The 18,257-nt window shown below is 38.2% G+C and overlaps 1 protein-coding gene across 5 annotated transcripts in view; it reads left to right on the top strand.

Annotated features, from left to right (window-relative positions):
* The window catches only part of FRY (FRY microtubule binding protein), a 505,098-nt gene that overhangs the window by 238,754 nt on the left and 248,087 nt on the right, over window positions 1-18,257 (top strand). For all 5 annotated transcript variants that reach the window (XM_027877678.1, XM_027877681.1, XM_027877679.1 and 2 more), the window contains one exon: window positions 11,770-11,969. In XM_027877678.1, the coding sequence (XP_027733479.1) occupies window positions 11,770-11,969 (200 nt within the window). The remainder of the gene's footprint in view (window positions 1-11,769; window positions 11,970-18,257) is intronic.

Raw genomic sequence — 18,257 nt, 5'->3', positions numbered from 1 at the left:
TATGTTTTCAGGGGCCATGACTCAACCCATATTGTAACTGTATCTGCATAACAAGCCATTGTAACAGATTTTCTCCATAGTGAACTTCTTCTGAAAATTTGGATTATGTAAACTACACACAATGGTTATAATTATAAAAAACAAAAGTCAGTACATAAAAATAGCTTATAAAGTTATGTATTCACCCCATTATTTTCTTCAGTATCCTTGGTAGTGAGGCAGAGGACAAATTCAGCTCAGCTTATTCTAAATATTGTAACTATTTCTCTGTCATTGGGATTTAAATATAGAGATATGGACTATACCTTGATAATTTCTTGCTGATCTTTCTTCAAAAATTCAAAAAGAAAACATTTTTTCCTGGTTGTTGTTGAGGTTTTTTCAGGGTGGTGGGGGAGAAGTCAGAGAAATAAAGGACCATATTTGTGGTGTTTCAGTTTTGGGGCAGCTCTTGATATAGGAACTCCTTCTACCAAATCTAATTCCTAATTTATCTGTAACTTACAGTGTGTGACTTGCCCACAGCCAGTATATGTCGGGGGCAGAATTTGAACCCAGATCTGAGTAGAAATGTAGCCTAAAAGATAGCTAGCTATGTAAACCTGGGCAAGTCACTTAACCATGTTTGCCTCAGCATTTTCATCTGTAAAATGAACTGGAGAAGGAAAAGGCAAACCACTCCAGTATCTTTGCCAATAAAACCCCAGTATGGTCATGGAGAGTCAGACACCATTGAAAAATGAATGAATGATAAAAGATAATTACTAGTTGTGTGACCCTAGGCAAGTCGCTCAACCTCTGTTTACCTCAGTTTCTTCATTTGTAAAACGAGAATAATAATAGCATCTACCTTCCAGGTTTGTTGTGAAGATTAAATGAGATGATATTTCTTAAAGTGCTTAGCCCAGTACCTGGCACATAGGCGCTATGTAAATGTCAGCTGTTGTTGTTACTATTGTCTGAAAAAGGAAAGAAAAAAACTAAAAAGATCTGTGGGTTTTGGTAGATTATAAACTAAACTTAAGTCAGCAATGGGATATGGCAGCCAAGAAAGTTAATGAAATCATCAAGCCTAGTATCTAGGACCAGGTTGGTGATGGCCCCATATAATTTACCCTGGTCGGTCCACATGCAGACTGTTGTGTTCAGTTTTCTGTGTTGTATTTTTAAAGAGCATTGGAGAGCTGAGGAGCATTCAGAAAAGGTTGACCAGGATGGCAACAGGTCTCAAGTTTATGCTTTTTAGAGATCAGTTAAAGGAAATGGGAGTATTTAGGCTGGAGAAAAGAAAATATGTGGGAAGGCATAATGATTGTCTTCAAGGAGCTGTTATCTATGTGTAAACGTCTATCTGTTTTCCTTGGCCCTAGGTAGAAGTTCTTAGAAGGGAGATCTGTAGACTTTTTTTTTCTTTTCATTATCTCTTTTTTAAATTTTTATTTATTTTATTTTTAATTTATGGAATAAAACAAGCATTTCCATAACAGCATAACAAAAAGATGATTTCACATGAAATTACAAAACTCAATGTTTTAAAAAATATGTTTTGATAATTGTATTTCAATATAATTGGTTTCATTTGTAATCCTGTGTATTTATTTTGTGCATTTAAAAACATTATTCCAAGGAGGGGTCCATCAGCTTCACACCACTGAGGTCCATCATACACACACACACACACACTTTAAGAACCCATGCCAGAGCAGCTAGATGGCACAGTGGATAAGAGCACTGACCCTGGACTCAGGAGGACCTGAGTTCAAATCCAGCCTCAATCACTTACTAGCTGTGTGACCCTGGGCAAGTCACTTAACCCTGATTGCCTTTTAAAAACAAAAAACAAAAAAACAGAAAACCCTGCCCTGCAGAGTAGAACTAGGAGCAGTGGGTTTCAGGGAGATAAATTTAGGTTTGATAATAATTACAAATAGCTAACAATTAGGATGATCCAAAAATAGAATGGGCTTCTTCAAGAAGTGGTAGATTCCCCTCATTAGAAGTCTGGTAGGGAAGGCTAGATAAATACTTGTCAGGTTTTCTTGTAGGGAGGATTCTTATGCAAGTATGGGTTGGATTAGATAGTCTCTGAAATCCCTTTCAACTCTGAAATTCTGTGATCTGTGTTCCTCTAATATCAAAGTAATGGCAGTGACTTTCATATCAGCATAAAACTTTAAGCAGTCTAACTGTGGGCCTCCATTTTACTTTTCTGTTTAAAGTGATATAAGAAAACTGAAATAACATGTGATTGGTGACTGGTTACTATGAAGGAGAATCTTACTGAATTATTTGTTAACAGAAGCAGCTAGGTAGCATCACACATGGAGCATTGGACCTGAAGTCCAAAAGACCTATCACTTCATTAATATACCCATTGCATTTATTGTTAACATTTTTTTAATCCATGTTGAGTTTTTTTACCCTCAAAATTTTAAAAATGATATACCATATATACAATATAGTTTATTGAATTTGAAAGAAAATGCGTTAATATTTTTGACTCAACATAAAAATCCTCCCAATATTCTTGCTTGGTAATCCTGAGATATTACTGGACTATGTTATAATTGCCTATATCCCTATCCTCTCTTGCATTTCTCTTGTCTTCCCTTTTACAAATAGCTCTATTAAATTCTGCAGAGATATCTTTGCATGGGTTTAAAAGACAAATTTTATTTTATTTAAGTACTCCATGTTGATTTGTATATTTTTATATTAATATTAATATTTCATATTTATATAGTACTACAAGTTTTACAAAATACTTTCCATACATTAATTATATCATCTGATTCTCCCAACAACCTTGTGAGGTTATTTCCATTTAATAGGAAACTATAACTTGGTGAGTTGATATGATTTTTTTCCCCAGGGGTCATGTAACTGAGGTGGGATTCATGCTGAGGTCTTCCTGACTCCCAAATGTTAGATCTCTGTCTGCTTACACCATGCTGCTCAGTCTACACTGTTTCTGATAATAGATTGTAAATTCCTAGTCATGAGCTGTGTTTGTACATGGTATGTATTTCACTTCATGCATGTGCATTGAATAAGTATTTGGATGTTATTTATATATGTATACTCCAAAGAACTGCCCTTTCATTGGAGTGGGCACTCTCTCCAAATGATGCAGTTGATGATCCTTTTGTGCCTTAACTATTTCATTTTGAAGAACTCCTGTGACCAAAAAAAAAAAAAGTAATCAACTTCAGGTCAGTCTTCCAGTAATGAGCCTTCACAAACTCAGTTGTGCTGATCTGCCGATGACAGATGTATAGTCAGTCCAGTGCTAGGCCCATAGTTGAAGGCTTTCCAGGTGGGTAGGACTTGTCAGGGCTTGTACTTTGTTGTCACAGCTTTCAAGAAGAATAGATATGATATGATGACGTGATTATGTTGTGAGTAAAACACACACACACACACACACACACACCTACACACACACACTCACACTCACACTCACACTAATTCTGCCATGAAGAAGTTGGCATAAGGGAACATCCCAGATTGGAAAGAATTGATAGGACTCATAGCTGTCTTCCAGTTCTCCCTGTCTTGGATCATCTTCACCACTCTGCTCAGCTCTATCTTCTGTGTCCAAGGAACTAAGACAGCTTCTGTCACTAGGGTCTGGGGACACTTTGATCTACCATCTTATATAAGATTGGAATTTTTCAGAACAATACTTTTAGTAATCAGCTAGGAGAAAAACAAACAAGGAGCAAAGGAATGACAGAAACCAAGAAGTGGAAGAGGTGTGTGGTTTAATATTTTTTTGTGTTTTTTTTTATTAGTTTATTTTGATTTATCAATAATCACTTCCATAAGCTTTTGAGTTTAAAATTTTTCTTCCCTTCCTCCTCCAATATGGCTTGCAACCTGATATAGGCTATACATATACATTCCTATTAAACATATTTTCACATTCATGATGTTGTAAGGAAGAATTAGAACCCATAGGACGAACCACCAGAAAGAGGAAACAAAACAAAACAGAAGGAAAAAAAAAGAGCAAATAGTATGCTTCGATCTGCATTCAAACTCCATAGTTCTTTCATTGGATGTGGATAGCATTTTCCATCATGAGACCTTTGGAGATGTCTTAGATCCTTGCATTGCTGGTCTATCAAAGTTAGCCATCACACAACCTGGCTGTTACCGTTTACGATGTTCTCCTGGTTCTGCTCACTTCACTCAGCATCAGTCCATACAAGTCTTTCCAGGTTTTTCTGAAGTCCACCTGCCCATCATTTCTTATAGCACAATAGTATTCCATAACATTCATATACCACAACCTGTGCAGCCTTTCCGTGGGTGGTTTAATCTTGAGGGGAATAGGAGTTAGGCATAGATCAGTCTGGGTGACAGCTCATGGCATACCTTGGCCCTTTATCTCCTATCTTCTTCACAAGAATAGTATGAGATATTTTATCAGAGAAAGGAGGCATCACATGGTGTATAGAGAGCCTCAAAAATCTGGGTTTAAATCCCACCTCAGACACATACTGGTTGTGCAGCCATGGGCAAGGTGCTTAACATCTCAGTGCATAAGATAACTTTCTAAGACTATAAATTATAGAGAAGGTGCTGTCCTGCATTGGTAGAGGGATTTCTTCACATGGGAGTTTCCTAGACCAATGAAATAATAGGTTTACTCCCTGTCCCTATTTTATCAAAAGCTTTGAAAAAATCCCAGTAAACTATATCTACAAATTTAGTAACTGTCAAAAAAATGGGGGGTTGAAAATTTCTTTTAAATGGTTAAACATTCATCTTTGCTAACTTTATTTACACGATTAATTTGTTTAGCAGCCTTTGCTTCCATTTACTATAAAAGTAAAGTTTGTCTTAGCCCCTATTCAAATTAATCACAAATTTCTGATTACTGGGGTCCAAATTAATGAGTTTTTTTACTGCATAAAAATATAAAAACAGTGTTTAGGAAGAAAATACAATTTGCTAAGTAAAAGAAGGAAAAGGGGGGAAATGAGTAGAGAGAAAGGAGAGAAAGCAAGATTTAGTGAGAGACAGATACAGTTAATAAATGTTTACTAAATTGTTAAATCACTGAGAGACATTCATCAATTGGGGTCAGAAGAAATAGGAGGGTTAAGTCCAGGACTGTCTTGCCTACAATAGGACCACTGGTAATCATATTAAGGAAAGACCTTGAAATGGCCACGTGGTCACTCCTTTTCTTGTTTTTGTGGATCTTGGCAGATGTTCTTTCAGCCTGTAGCACCAACTTTGAAAATTGGAGGATAATCCATACCATAGTGTCTCAGCAGTCTAACAAATGGCACCATGGGCAATGGAAGGTTTATGAAAGAGAACACAGAAATAGGGAAGGGAAGGAAAGAGAACAGAAGTGATTGGTAGGAAAGGGAAGGGAGAAAAGAGAAGGGAAGGGAGAGGGAAGGAAGGAAAGGGAAAAAGGGGAAAAGGGAAAAGGCAAAGGGGGAAGAGACATTTATATAACATCTATTACACACACTGTACTAAGTGCTTTACACATGATCTCATTTGATCAAATGGTATTGCCTTCCCTCTGATTCCAGCATATTTCTAAGTAAATCTTGTGCACATAATATTTCCTTTTTTATCTGATAGCAAACTTTATGCACCTAGATTGCATAGGCCTTGTCTGTGTTCCTTCAATTCTGTGTCTCTTTGAATATTACTACATAGATGTTAGAATAGGACTCTGACTGTTCTATAAGGAGTTAGAAGATGTTGGAACTAATGAAGGAAATCTAGTCTTAGGAAGCAGAGGAAACATGCAAAAAACAAACAAACAAAAAACCAGGAATGAAAGACCTTGGGAAGTGATTTTTATTTAAGTTTGAGGTGGGCGCCGTGTTTCATTTTTTTATACTCTGAAGTACCAACTTATGACAGTGTCAGAAAAGGATCTGGAGATGGTGCCCATAAATTAAAAATCCCCAACAGGATGGTGCCTTTTTGTTTGTTAATTTTTCAAGAAATTCCTCGGGGATATCTTTTGGAAGCCCAAGGCTCCATGGAACATAGTTTAAAAACAAGTGAATTAGGTGTACTAACTTATGGAAGATAAAGGAAGAACATGTTCAACCCACTTTAAAAATTACTGTCACCTTCTCTTCACCTCTATTAGCTTTTCTCTGGTCCATGCATACAAAACATGCACAGAATTATTGGACCTGCTGCTCTTCCAAGGCCACAGTTGATCAAGCCATTTTCTCCTTTAAAGTTCTTTGCTAAATCTACTTTAAAATATGCAAAGCCCCTGAGAGGTCATCTTTCTAAGGTCTAAATGTCTTGCAGACATTTTCCAAATACTCCTATTTTTTTTTCTCTTCTTAACTTTGAATCATTTCTGCTGGTATATTTCTCATTACACCTTGAAGGAATTCTTTCTGAATCACATTTATGCATTTTCCTTGGGCTTTATTTACTTTGCATGAGTTTCAGCATTTCTATTCAGTTCAGGAATCCAGGACAAATGAGTATTTCCTTTTGAGAATGTGGTTTTCTAAACACGCTCATAAATACATTAGTGGTCCATTTATGGTTGCTGAATATGCACGTGTTACCTGTTCTCATAGTCATTACATCATCCTTGACCTGTTTTGTTTAAAGAATTGTTCCTGTGATGTCAGTTATCTAAAGGAGTGCTACAGGAAAAGGAGGAGTCAGCTGGGAGAATGCTATCCTAAAGGAAGGAACATCTCACATCTTGTTTACTGAAAGGGTCTGTCTTCAGAACTGTGCAGGATGAATGAGCTGCCCTGACGGACATTAAGAGTAATCTACCCAACTGTGTACAGACAAATGCAGTAAATTACTCCTGTCTAAAATGTTAGGTCTTCTCTCAGTCTCTAGGAAAGTAAAGTACTAGTGACCAGAATTTGTAAGAAGAAAGGGAATTTATTTGCACTGCTAGCAATGGCCAGTCTCACAGGTATTTTAAAAAGCCAAACAGCTTCTGGTTTTGAATGCCTCAGGTCAGAATCTAGTCACAGGAAGAAAACAGAGGATATAGTTGTTTTAATCCACTGAGTATTAATTTTTTTTTTTGTAAATGGAAAGAGTGAGAAGGCACAACTTTGCTTGTAAAGCCATTTACAAAAAAAAAAAAAATAGGGAAAGGAACTAGGATTCAAACAGGTTTGATGACTGCCTAGAGTCACACAGGAAGTAAATGGTAATCCCAGGACTGGAACTCAAATACCATGATTGCAAGTTCATCGCTCTTTCCGTCTTGTGAGGCATGTACTAATGATACGATTTCTGCTGCTCTTCAGTCGTGTCCTGTTCCTCATGACCCCATTTGGGGTTTTCTTGGCAAAGATACTGGAGCAGTTTCGAGTTTCCTTTCACCAGTTCATTTTACAGTTGAGGAACTGAGGCAAATAGAGTTAAATGACTTGCCCAGGATCACACGGCTAGTAAGTGTCTGAGGCCAGATTTGAACTCATGAAAATGAGTCTTCTTGACTCCAGGCCCAGTGCTCTATCTAATGTGCCACCTAGCTCCCTTTAAGAGATATGATTAGCCCCATGGTTATACCAGGAAAGGAACTTGGGTTTCTGAGAGTTTCAGTGACTTGCCCAATGTAGTGCAGATAATATGTGGCAGGATTTACAATATGAAGGAGGTATGTTTACAAAGCAGTTTATCTGAAAATGATCTAGGAGTTGTAGTAGGCTGCAAACTCAGTGTGAGTCAGACATATATTAATGTGCCTTCCAAAATGCTAGTGGGATCTTGGACTACATTAACAGAGATATAGCTTCAGGAAAGAAAACAACCACGCTTCATTTCACTCCTGACTCTCTGTCCTCCTCTGTAGCTAAGTTGGCACTTCTCTCCCCAGAGAAATTTCTGCCCTAGAGCCTGCTTTCCATATTCTTATTGACTGTATATCTCTTGTATTTGAGGATATCCTACTTTTTGGCCACCTCTTCCATAGTCTTGACAGCCTTGGCCCTAGTACCTTTTCCTCCCTACTCCCAGTCACCCTACAGTTCCAGAACCAGGAACAGTGATCAAATCAGCTCTGCTATAGTTCCTGGATGGGGAGTATCAATCTACTGTCTTGTTACCCCACTCACCATCCCTATAATTTTCCAAATCAAAGTTTCCCGCTCCCAACTGCTATTCCATGTCATGGATTGTCTCCCAAGTAGAATGTAAGCTCCATGAATGCAAGGACTAGCTTTGCTTTTTGTATTTATAATCCTTGACACGTAGCTTGACACGTAGTAAACAATACATTTTTTTCATAGTTTATGGGAATGAGGAGGTGGTAAATAGTTCTGCTGTACTCTGTCCTAAAGAAGAGAAGACTCAGAAGGCTTATATAATAACTTTGTGCAAGGATTTGAAAGGCCTATGGAAGAAGGATTTGGCTTGCTCTGTTTGGTATCAGAGGGCAAAACCGAAGTGATGGATGGAAGTGATAAAGAGGCAAATTTGATGTCAGGAAAAACTTCCCAACCATTACAGCTAAGTACAGGACTGCCTGAGGAAAGAGTGGGTTCCTTCTAATTGGAGGGCTTTAAGTAGCTGGCCATGTGGCGGTTATGAGCTGGACTGGATGACTGGTGAGGTATGTTCTAACTCTCAAATTCTCTGATTCTGTGATTTGAACCTTGACTTTTAAGTAAAACACCAAAGTATTTTGTTAACCTGAAGCACTGTAGAGAGATCAGTAATGATAAGGCTACTATCAACACAAACATTTCTATCATACTCTGAATTTTGCAAAATGCTTTACATATATTATCTCAAGGATTCTCAGGGCAGCTAGGTGGTGCAGTAGATAGAGCACCGGCTCTGGAGTCGGGAGGATCTGAGTTCAAAACCATTCTCAGACCAGAGACTTGTCATTTACTAGCTGTGTGACCCTGGGCAAGTTACTTAACCCCAATTGCCTCACAAAAAAAAAGGAAGAGGATTCTCTCCATAGCCCTGTTGTGGTAGGTATTTCAAGCATTCTTGCCCTCATCTTACAGCTAAGGAAACAGACTTAGAGAGGATCAGTGACTTGCCCAGGATAACATAGACCATGTCAGTGGCAGGATTTGAACCCAAATCTTTTTGTGCTCCAAATCTTGCATGCTTAGCACTACACCATTCTAAAACAGGGCTATCAAACCCCAACAGCAGAGATGGCTGAGCCATGTGCTGTACATCAGGGCACTACATTACTTCTATGTCTCTCTGTCTGGGAATAAAAAAATTTTTCTCCATGCAGAGCTAGGTCCTATTCCTAGGGACTAGGAATTTAAGGGTAGAAATCTCACATTTGGAAACAAAGTATTTCCTTTCCTTCCCCTTCTGTATTATAACAAAACAGAGCTGAAGAAATATCTGTATTGGGATTGGGACTGCTGCTTTGGTCGGTGGGCTGGTAAATTGAAGGGCACAGTTGGAATAGCCCCAGGGACATGCATCACAGCCAGCTGAGATCTGCCAGCCCAAAGACAGAATGAATTGTCAATGAGATGGAAACAAAGAATAGAAAGATTTTCAAGAGATGATCACCTTCTGGCAAAACTGGATCTGGTCAAGAGAATGTGAATGAGCTGAAAAAAGACTCGAAACAGACTTCCTGGAGTTTGGACTGTGAACCCAGGCAGCTGGAATACCAAGTGGAACACCCAGGAAGAGATCAAAAGAAAAAAAAATAACAATTAGAGGAAATAATGCCTCAAATAAACCATGGAGCAGCCTCAACCAGAATTGAGGATTAAAATTCAGTTCAGCAAAAAAGAGACCAATGGAAAAAAGGAAATGATGGAGCCATAATAGGTTCCAACTCCCAAGCAGATGGCTAGAAGAGAAAGCAAAATTAGTATTTACATGAGAAATATACAATGAAAAAGCACATTTCAGAAAGGTTAAGCAATTGGAAACCAAATTCCTATAAGAAACTGGCTTGTTTTCTAAACCCATATCAACTTTCTTTTCCTTGAGAAATAGACATGAATAGCCGTCGCTGAGCCTCTGGGTGCAGTTTTTGAGTCATTCACTCTGAGAATAGGCCAGTTACTTGGAGAAGCAAAGAAAGTAAAGGTTAAGTTCAGAATTTTAAATACGAGGAGTTTTAATGAAATTTTTAAAAATCAGTTAATATATATTTCTGTAGCACCTACTTTAGTGCCCAGCTCTGTCCTAGATGCTCTGAAAGATGTAAAAGAAGCATATGACTGTGTGGTCTAGACCAGTGGTGTCAAACTCAAATAGAAATAAGGTCACTAAACTGTACATAAGGATCCCTGTGGGCCACATATTAGAGTATAAAAGGGCAGCTAAATGGTGTAGTGGATAGAAGAACAGGCTGGGAATCAGAAAGACTCCTATTCCCGAGTTCCAATCCAGCCTCAGACACTAGCTGTGTGACCCTGGGCAAGTCACTTAACCCCATTGCCCAGCCAAAAAAAAAAAAAAAGAAATCACTGGCAAAGTTCAATCCTGTTTAGTGTCTACTCTTTGTTTCTTGACTGAAAGGGACAAATGTTGCTATCTTATATCCTAAGGGAGAGGGATCACATTCCTCATAGAAGCTTGTGAGAGTGGATCAGGCTTCTAAAGAAGTGCTCTGTGTACATCCTAGAGAAGGCAGCTGAATGTACAGAACTGACTTAGGAAAGAAGTGTTTCAGATGAGGAAATTTCCAACATAATATTCAAGACCTGACTTAACCATCCCTATTTATTTTTCCTGTAATTATCCATAGTGATGAGACCCAGTCTCCTCATAGCCCTGCACCACACTCAGAGCACACATACGTATGTGCACACATATATTTGCCTTGTAGTAAAAGGTGAAGAAACCTTCATTGCATTTATGCAGGTTTAAAAACAGAATGTTCTTTTATTTATTTGCTTGTTTGTTTTTTTTATTTATTTTTGCTTATCTTTATCTCCTCAGGGCTTACCACTTTGCTTGGCATGTAGTAAGCACATGATAAATGCGTGTTGACTATCAACTTTCCCAAAATTTGCTTTCACAGGATTTTAATGAGAGGCTATCTTGGGAAATGTTTTAAGGTAGAGATTAGGTGACTTGCCCCAGGTCGTACAGCTAGCAAATGTCTGAGGCTGGATTTTAACTCAGGGTTTAGAGTTAGGAAGTCCTGAGTTCAAATACTGCCTCAGATACTTACTGGCAGTGGGGCAAATCACCTTACCCCTGCCTCAGTTTCCTCACCTATAAAATGGGAATAATAATAGTATCTACCTAAATAATGTCTATTGGCATTAATAATATTAATCTAATAGTATCTACATAATTATTATCTATTAGTATTAATAGTATTAAGCTAATAGTATTTATCTAATTAGTATCTATTGGTATTGATACTATTAATCTAATTTTTTTTGTTGAGTCATTTTTCAGTTGTCTGACTCTTCATGACTACATTTGGGGGTTTTCTTGGCAAAGATACTGGAGTGGTTTGCCATTTCCTTCTCTAGCTCATTTTACCGATGAGAAAACTAAGGCAAACAGAATTAAGTGACTTGTCCAGAATCACACAGCTAATAAGTGTGTGAGGCAGGATTCGCATTCGTGTCTTGCTGACTCTAAATCCAGCAAAAAGTGTGACAAAAAGTTTTCTAAGAGTGAGGTCAAAAAGCTCTTCAGACATCAAGATGCCCACTTATTTGGGGGGTATTATGCATGACTTTGGAACCTAAAGCATGTGTTCATGTTCTCAGGTACTAAATCTGAATCATCATGGAAGACTGCAGACACTAAAAATCCCCTGCTTGTTTTTTTCAGCCTCTCCAGTCGGTAACGGTTACATCAAGCCTCCAGTTCCACCTGTTTCTGGCACACAAAGGGAGAAAGGGCCTCCCACCATGTTGCCCATCAATGTTGACCCAGACAGCAAACCAGGAGAATATGTGCTCAAGAGTCTGTTTGTCAACTTCACCACTCAGGCTGAGCGCAAGATTCGTATCATCATGGCAGAGCCTCTGGTAAGTAAATAAAGTGAGAGGCATCTGCCTCCTTGTACTTTCTTCCTCTGGACTGTACGGGTAAACTACCAGAGATTCTCTCCTCTGTCTTGTAAGGTTTATTGATTTTTGTAAGAGCTATAACAGCTATTAATGTTTATACTTGACATGGCAGAGAGGTGATACTAGGCTCTCAAAGGCTGGGTCAGGGAAGCACAAGATATGGTAGCTTCTACTAGGCTGGATAAGTATCTAAGCCATGGTCAGTGAATGGATACTAAGCCTCACTGGACCAGCCTCACTGAGTCCAGAGAAGGTCACCACCAGGCCGGCTGCAGGGCAATGAAGTTTTAGCCTTTGATAATTGTCAAGGACCAGAGAGGTTGTGATTTGTGGCTGTAGAGGAGATATCTGCACACTGCTTTAAAGTATTTTCTTTGAGGGGCAGCTAGGTGGCTCAGTAGATAAAGCTCCGGCCTTGGAGTCAGGAGGACTGAGTTCAAATACGGCCTTAGACGCATGACACTTACTAGCTGTGTGACCCTGGGCAAGTCACTTAACCCCGATTGCCTCACAAAATAAAAAGAATAAAATAAAATAAAATAAAGTATTTTCTTTGCAAATGCACTAAAATTGCCTTTGTAAGTTACATTAAGCAAGAGTTTACTATCATCTTCTGTGTATAGCTCCTTGAATACAGATACTTTTGCCTTTCCCTGTATCCCCAGTGTACCTGGTACATTACTGTTGTTGTTCAGTCACGTCCAATTCTTCGTAACCCCAAGTATAGTTTCAAAGATACTAGTTTGCCATTTTCTTCTCCAGTGGAGTAAGGCAAACAGGGTTCAGTGACTTGCCTGGGGTCACACAACTAGTAAGTGTCTGAGGTCACATTTGAACTCGGGTCTTCCTGATTCCAGATCCAGCCTTCTATTCACTGAGCCATGTAGCTGCCTGGTACATAATGAAAGTTTTGTAATTGCTTGATTGGTAATTATAATAGCAGTAATAGTAGCTAACATTTACATAGTGCTTTAAAGTTTACAAACTGCTTTACAAATATTATCTTATTTGATTCTCACAACAACACTGAGAAGTGCAGTTATTATACCCATTTACAGATAAGGAAAGTGAAGCACACAAAATGAGTGATTTGCACAGGGTCATGTAGCTAGTTAGTGTCTGATGTGGAATTCAAATTCAGGTCTTCCTGACTCTAAGCCCAGCATTTTATCCATCGCCCCAAAATCATAAACACAAGTGACAATAAAAAATAGTAATCATACAAAATTAATGTTCAGGATGTGTCTGTCCCCTTTTAAAAGCAACAAAGAGAATCTCATGTCCTTATAATGGTCAGTCTTGGCCTTGCAGAAGAGCTAGGGTAATAAACTCCTCCTCTTTTTGGGGTGAGGGATGAGTGAGCTAGGAGTTACATACACTGGAGTGTATGTCATTCAGTTTTGCTCTACTCTGGTTGCTGTTTTTACAAAAGGAGGGTGGTTATGGGCAAGGGTACAGAAATGGCACATGGAGGTGACTGTGACATGAAAGCCAAAGGCATTGATGATCACATCTTAATTTTTTTAATTTACAAAACAGTATTTTAAAAAATAGAAAAACAAATGATAGTTCCCCAATGGATGCCAAATTTCAGATTTTGAAAACATTGTTGTGATGCCTTCTTGGGGTCTAAATTTTTATTGTTGCTGTTGTGTTGTTTCCAGCAGTGAGTCAGTGATAGAGGATAAGTTTCTAGAGATTTCAAAAACAGGAGATTCTAATGACAACAGAGTTAGTGACACTTTGGGTCATTTGGCTTGTCACAGAGATGATGATGCTCTTGGCTGTTAAAGGTTTCCTTTCTAGATTCAATGATGGGAAGTCAGGAACACTTCATATTATCATAACTGCATTAGGGAAGTTCTAAAGACCAGTAGTTTGAGCTGCCAGGGGAAATTCAAATTACTTGATTTCTGACCCTGTCCTGGTCACATATAGCCAAAAAAGAAAAAAACCATAGATTTGCAAGGGATGAAGATCTCTTTATGAAGCCTGGGGTTGCGCCTTAAAAGAAGACTAGTAGTGTGATGGTTGTTGACAAGGGCAAAATGGATTTTGCTTCCTAGCCTCTGAAGTTAAACAAATGGAGGAGGCCATTGTACTTTGATCAAAACACAAACCCTATGGACATTTGCAAATCATAGCATTCACAAGTGCCTCTTAGAATCCCAATTTTGCTGAACTATTTTTTCTCTCTTTTAGTCTTTGTTGTAAAACATATCTCCCTGGGAGTAGATAGATAAAAGATGTATTTGGAAATTTTAGTGAGGTAAAAACAAAATATATCAATTTGTAAAACTACCTCATTTAAAAAAAAAGAATCACCATTTGGGGAATTGGGAATTTTTTAAAACTTAAAATAGTAAATGAAAATCACATTATCCAAGAAGGATATTTTATTAGAATTTAGTACTAAGACTTGGTGCTTTATGGGACCCAGAGCTGTGAATAACACCCAAAGAAGATCAGCCTCATGTAGAGGTTTTCCTCTGGGTTTTTGCTGTTTCATTATCATTTAAATTTTGCATAGAACCTTATGCTTTCATATTTATCATGAGGTCATACAGATTATATCTTCTGAGTGTTTTTAATATGTCTGCTTTTCCTGAGATGGTCATTCTTTCCTTTTTTTAACCTCAATATCTATATTCTCACCTAAAACAGCAAATAAAAAAGCTTCCTTTTAGTTGAGTCAGACAGTTAAAGTGGTAGTCACCATTTCCCAAAATAGATTTCTCTACATTACTTTGTCAGTGCTGAGGAAAGTTGTACTCACCTTCACCTAGGCCTAGGGGAAATCTATCCATGAACACTAGGTGAAGAGCATTAACATAGAGGAATGGAGTTTCTGTGATACCTCACTAAGATATGCCACACTTAAGAGTAAGGTAGAGATTGCTATTCCCCTTTGATCCTATAGAGCCATGCAAAGGGTTAGATTACCTCACGGACCATGGTTTTCTGATGTACTGGTGCCTGAGCCAGGTAAACATTGCAATTCTGACTGAATAAGGAGAAAGGCCTGGAACACTTGGATTCTGAGTATTTGTGAGCCATTTTTAATTGGGAATTGAGTGTATATTACTTTTATCCAGGGAATAAAGATGGTATGTGAGAATCTTTTCCATACCCAGACAATTTCTTGAGATTAGAGGTGCAATTTCTTATTCATGTTTTGTGAGAGATTAGTGTTCCAGAATGAGATAGGGAGAAAAAAAAACCAGGAGAAGAAAGGCAAAAATGATCAACAACTAACATTGAATGCTTAATAGGGATGAAGCCCTTTGCTACATTGCTGACAACAAAGTAGATAAAATAGGAATGAAAGAAACAGGCATTCATCAAGCACCTACCATGTACCAGGCACTGTGCTAAGTGCTATACAAATACTATACTAGTAAGCCTCTGAGGCAGGATTCATACTCAGATCATCCTGACTTCAGGCCCAATGTTCTATCCGTTTTGCCATCTATAAGCAAGTATATATTGAGCTTTCATTTACCCTGGATTATGTGTACTTTTTTTTTCTTTTCGATAAATTTTAGAGTATAGCTTTTTTAAAAAAAAAAAAAAACTTCTCCCACTACTTTAATCAGAACCTATGAACTTCCATTTCAGTACTGGTTTTTTGTCTCTTGAGAAATTGCTAAGTCATTACTTATTTGCTTATGGGAAAATAAGCATTGCTGAATTGCATGGTCTATTGTGCCATTCTAAAAATGTAAGTGTTCATCAGGCATTCTGATCAACCATGTCAAGGGTTGTAATCATTGATGCCTTGGGCATCAATCTGTTTTCCTGTGAGGATGTACTGTGCATTTTATATTAAAGCTGAAAGTTGTGATCTCTTATTTTGGGTGGGAGGCAGGAGGTAGAAAAAAAAAAGAAATTCATTAGTATTGAAAACTCTCTCCACCAATAACAATCAGCAACTTATCAATAATTGTTTTATCTTGGAGAGTTGCCTGGGACACTGAGAGGTTAAGGGACTTGATGATCACACAGCTAGTATATATCAGAGCCACAACTTACACCCAGATCTTCTTGACAGCAGTGAAAGTTTTTTCTCCACTATATCTTGCTGCCATTCCTCTTGCACATAGCTAAAAATTTGGTGGGAGAAGTTCTAAGAATGTACAAATGTGTGTTTATCATGAAGAGGTTATGGAGCCCATGTTCTTGAGGATTTTGCATTACTTTGTAAGGAATGAGTCATAAGTTATTCGAATGTCATGAGTTATTCACAAATAGTTATGTTAGAAAATTATTAAGTGTAAAGGAGAAGTTGAATAGAATAAACTGCAAAATTCAAGGAGGGTTTCATGAAATAGAAGTACCTGAGATGGGCCTTGAAATAAGGGGATAGTACCAGTTTGCCTCAGTTTCCCTATCTGTAAAATGAGCTGGAGAAGGAAATGGCAAACCACCCAGTATCTTTGCCAAGAAAACCCCAAATGGGGTCATGAAGAATCAGACATAACTGAACTAATTAAACAACAACAACAACAACCTTAGTAGGTAGGGGTGGAGGATAGGGGTGCACAAAGACATAGATTCTGAAAAGGACAGGATGGAAGCAATGATGATTGAAGAGTCTGGCTGGAAGAGAGTCTGGATGAAAGACAGTAGCACATAATAAGACTGGAATAGAATATAATCTCCTTGAGGACATGGACAGTATCATTTTCTTCTTCATATCCCCATTGCCCAGCACAGTGGCTGATACATAGTAGGGGCTTAATAAATTCTTGTTGATTGGTTGGAAATGTATGTTGGAGCCAAATGGTGAAAAGTTTGAATGCTAGGCTAATTAATGTGTACTTTAACCTTTGGTGGTGCAGGTGGTGGTGGTGGTATTGGTAGTAGTAGTAGCAGCAGCAGCAGTATAGTAGAAGAAGAAGAATTAAAAAGGACAACATTTATGAAGCACTTCAAGATTTGCAAGTACTTTACATATATTATCTCATGTTTTTAGTTGCAGAATTATGTGCTTAGATCTGTTCATCAGAAAGATTACTTTGGTAGTAGCATACAGAATGGATTATGCAGGGGAGATTTGGAATGGGAAAGTAGACCTAGAAGTACAAAGAATCCATGGAACATTTTAGCAGTAGATTCACTAGAATTTTTAATCAATTGGATATAGAAGGCAAAGAAGAGGTGAAAATTTAAGATTGATATTTTGAACTTGAATGACTGGAGGTGCCATCAGCAGAAAAGCAGAAGTGGGAATAAAGGCAGGTTTTGGAAGGAAGAGAATAAGTACAGTTTGGGGCATGTTGAATTTGAGGTACTCTAAGGACATCCAGATGGAGATATCCAGTAGAAAATTGAAAATGGAGAATTTGAGATGAGAGGTGTGATCAGCTTTAGATACAGATTTAGGAGTTATCTTTATAAAGATGGTAAGTAAAGCTATGGAAGTAATTGAGATCACCAAGGGAGAGAATGTAGAGAGTGGGAAAAGGGCCAAAGAAAGAGAGAGCCTTAAAGGAAGTCCATACCAAAGTGGTAAACTCTGGAGGACTTGGGAGGATGCTTATCTAGCTTTGTGGAGCAGAGGTGAATTCCCCACTGTATGCTAGGTGCAAGTGATACTGCTTCTCTACCCTTCTGCCTTAGGGCATCTAAGGATACCTAATTATACATTGATGTGGTAACCTGCTTCTTCCCCCTTCTCTTCCCCCCAGTCAATGAGAAGAGAGAATCAGATTAACTGATACAGTTTTACAGTGAAAGCCAATCTTTATCTTCCTTGCAAAGGGCAGTAGAGTTTGACGTCTTTAACCTAGAATTCTCTTAGTAATGGTGTAACAAAATCAAATCATAGGTCTGAAGAAATTAGTTTATTCCTCCTACCTTTATACAGGACCATTTTTGATGTGTAATTCTCTATCCTGTTTCTAAAGCTTCATAGAAGAGGTAATTCATTGTATGGCCATCCATTTTAGAGTTTAACAAATCCTCACTATCAAGAAACCCTTCTGTCTAACCTCCTGTCTCATATTGCCTGGCATTTCCTTTTACTCCATCCCACAGGAGACAGATGGAGAACACTTGGCTACCCAATACGCCATGGAGGAGCCTTCCATATATTTAATGCTCTTCCTTCTCCTCATTTATGAGTCTCAATTCCTTTAGCTTGTCCTCAAGAAGGTTTTATTTTACATTTATCTCCTTTGCCCTTTCTCCCCTTCCCATTCACCCATTGAATTCAAATGACACCTCCAGGTCGTCTTCACTGAC

The sequence above is a fragment of the Vombatus ursinus genome, unplaced genomic scaffold, assembly GCF_900497805.2.
Source record: "Vombatus ursinus unplaced genomic scaffold, bare-nosed wombat genome assembly UNPS02014813.1, whole genome shotgun sequence".
In the NCBI taxonomy this organism is placed as follows: domain Eukaryota; kingdom Metazoa; phylum Chordata; class Mammalia; order Diprotodontia; family Vombatidae; genus Vombatus; species Vombatus ursinus.
Note: the sequence above shows the minus strand (reverse complement) of the source record. Positions and strands in the feature narration are given on the sequence as shown.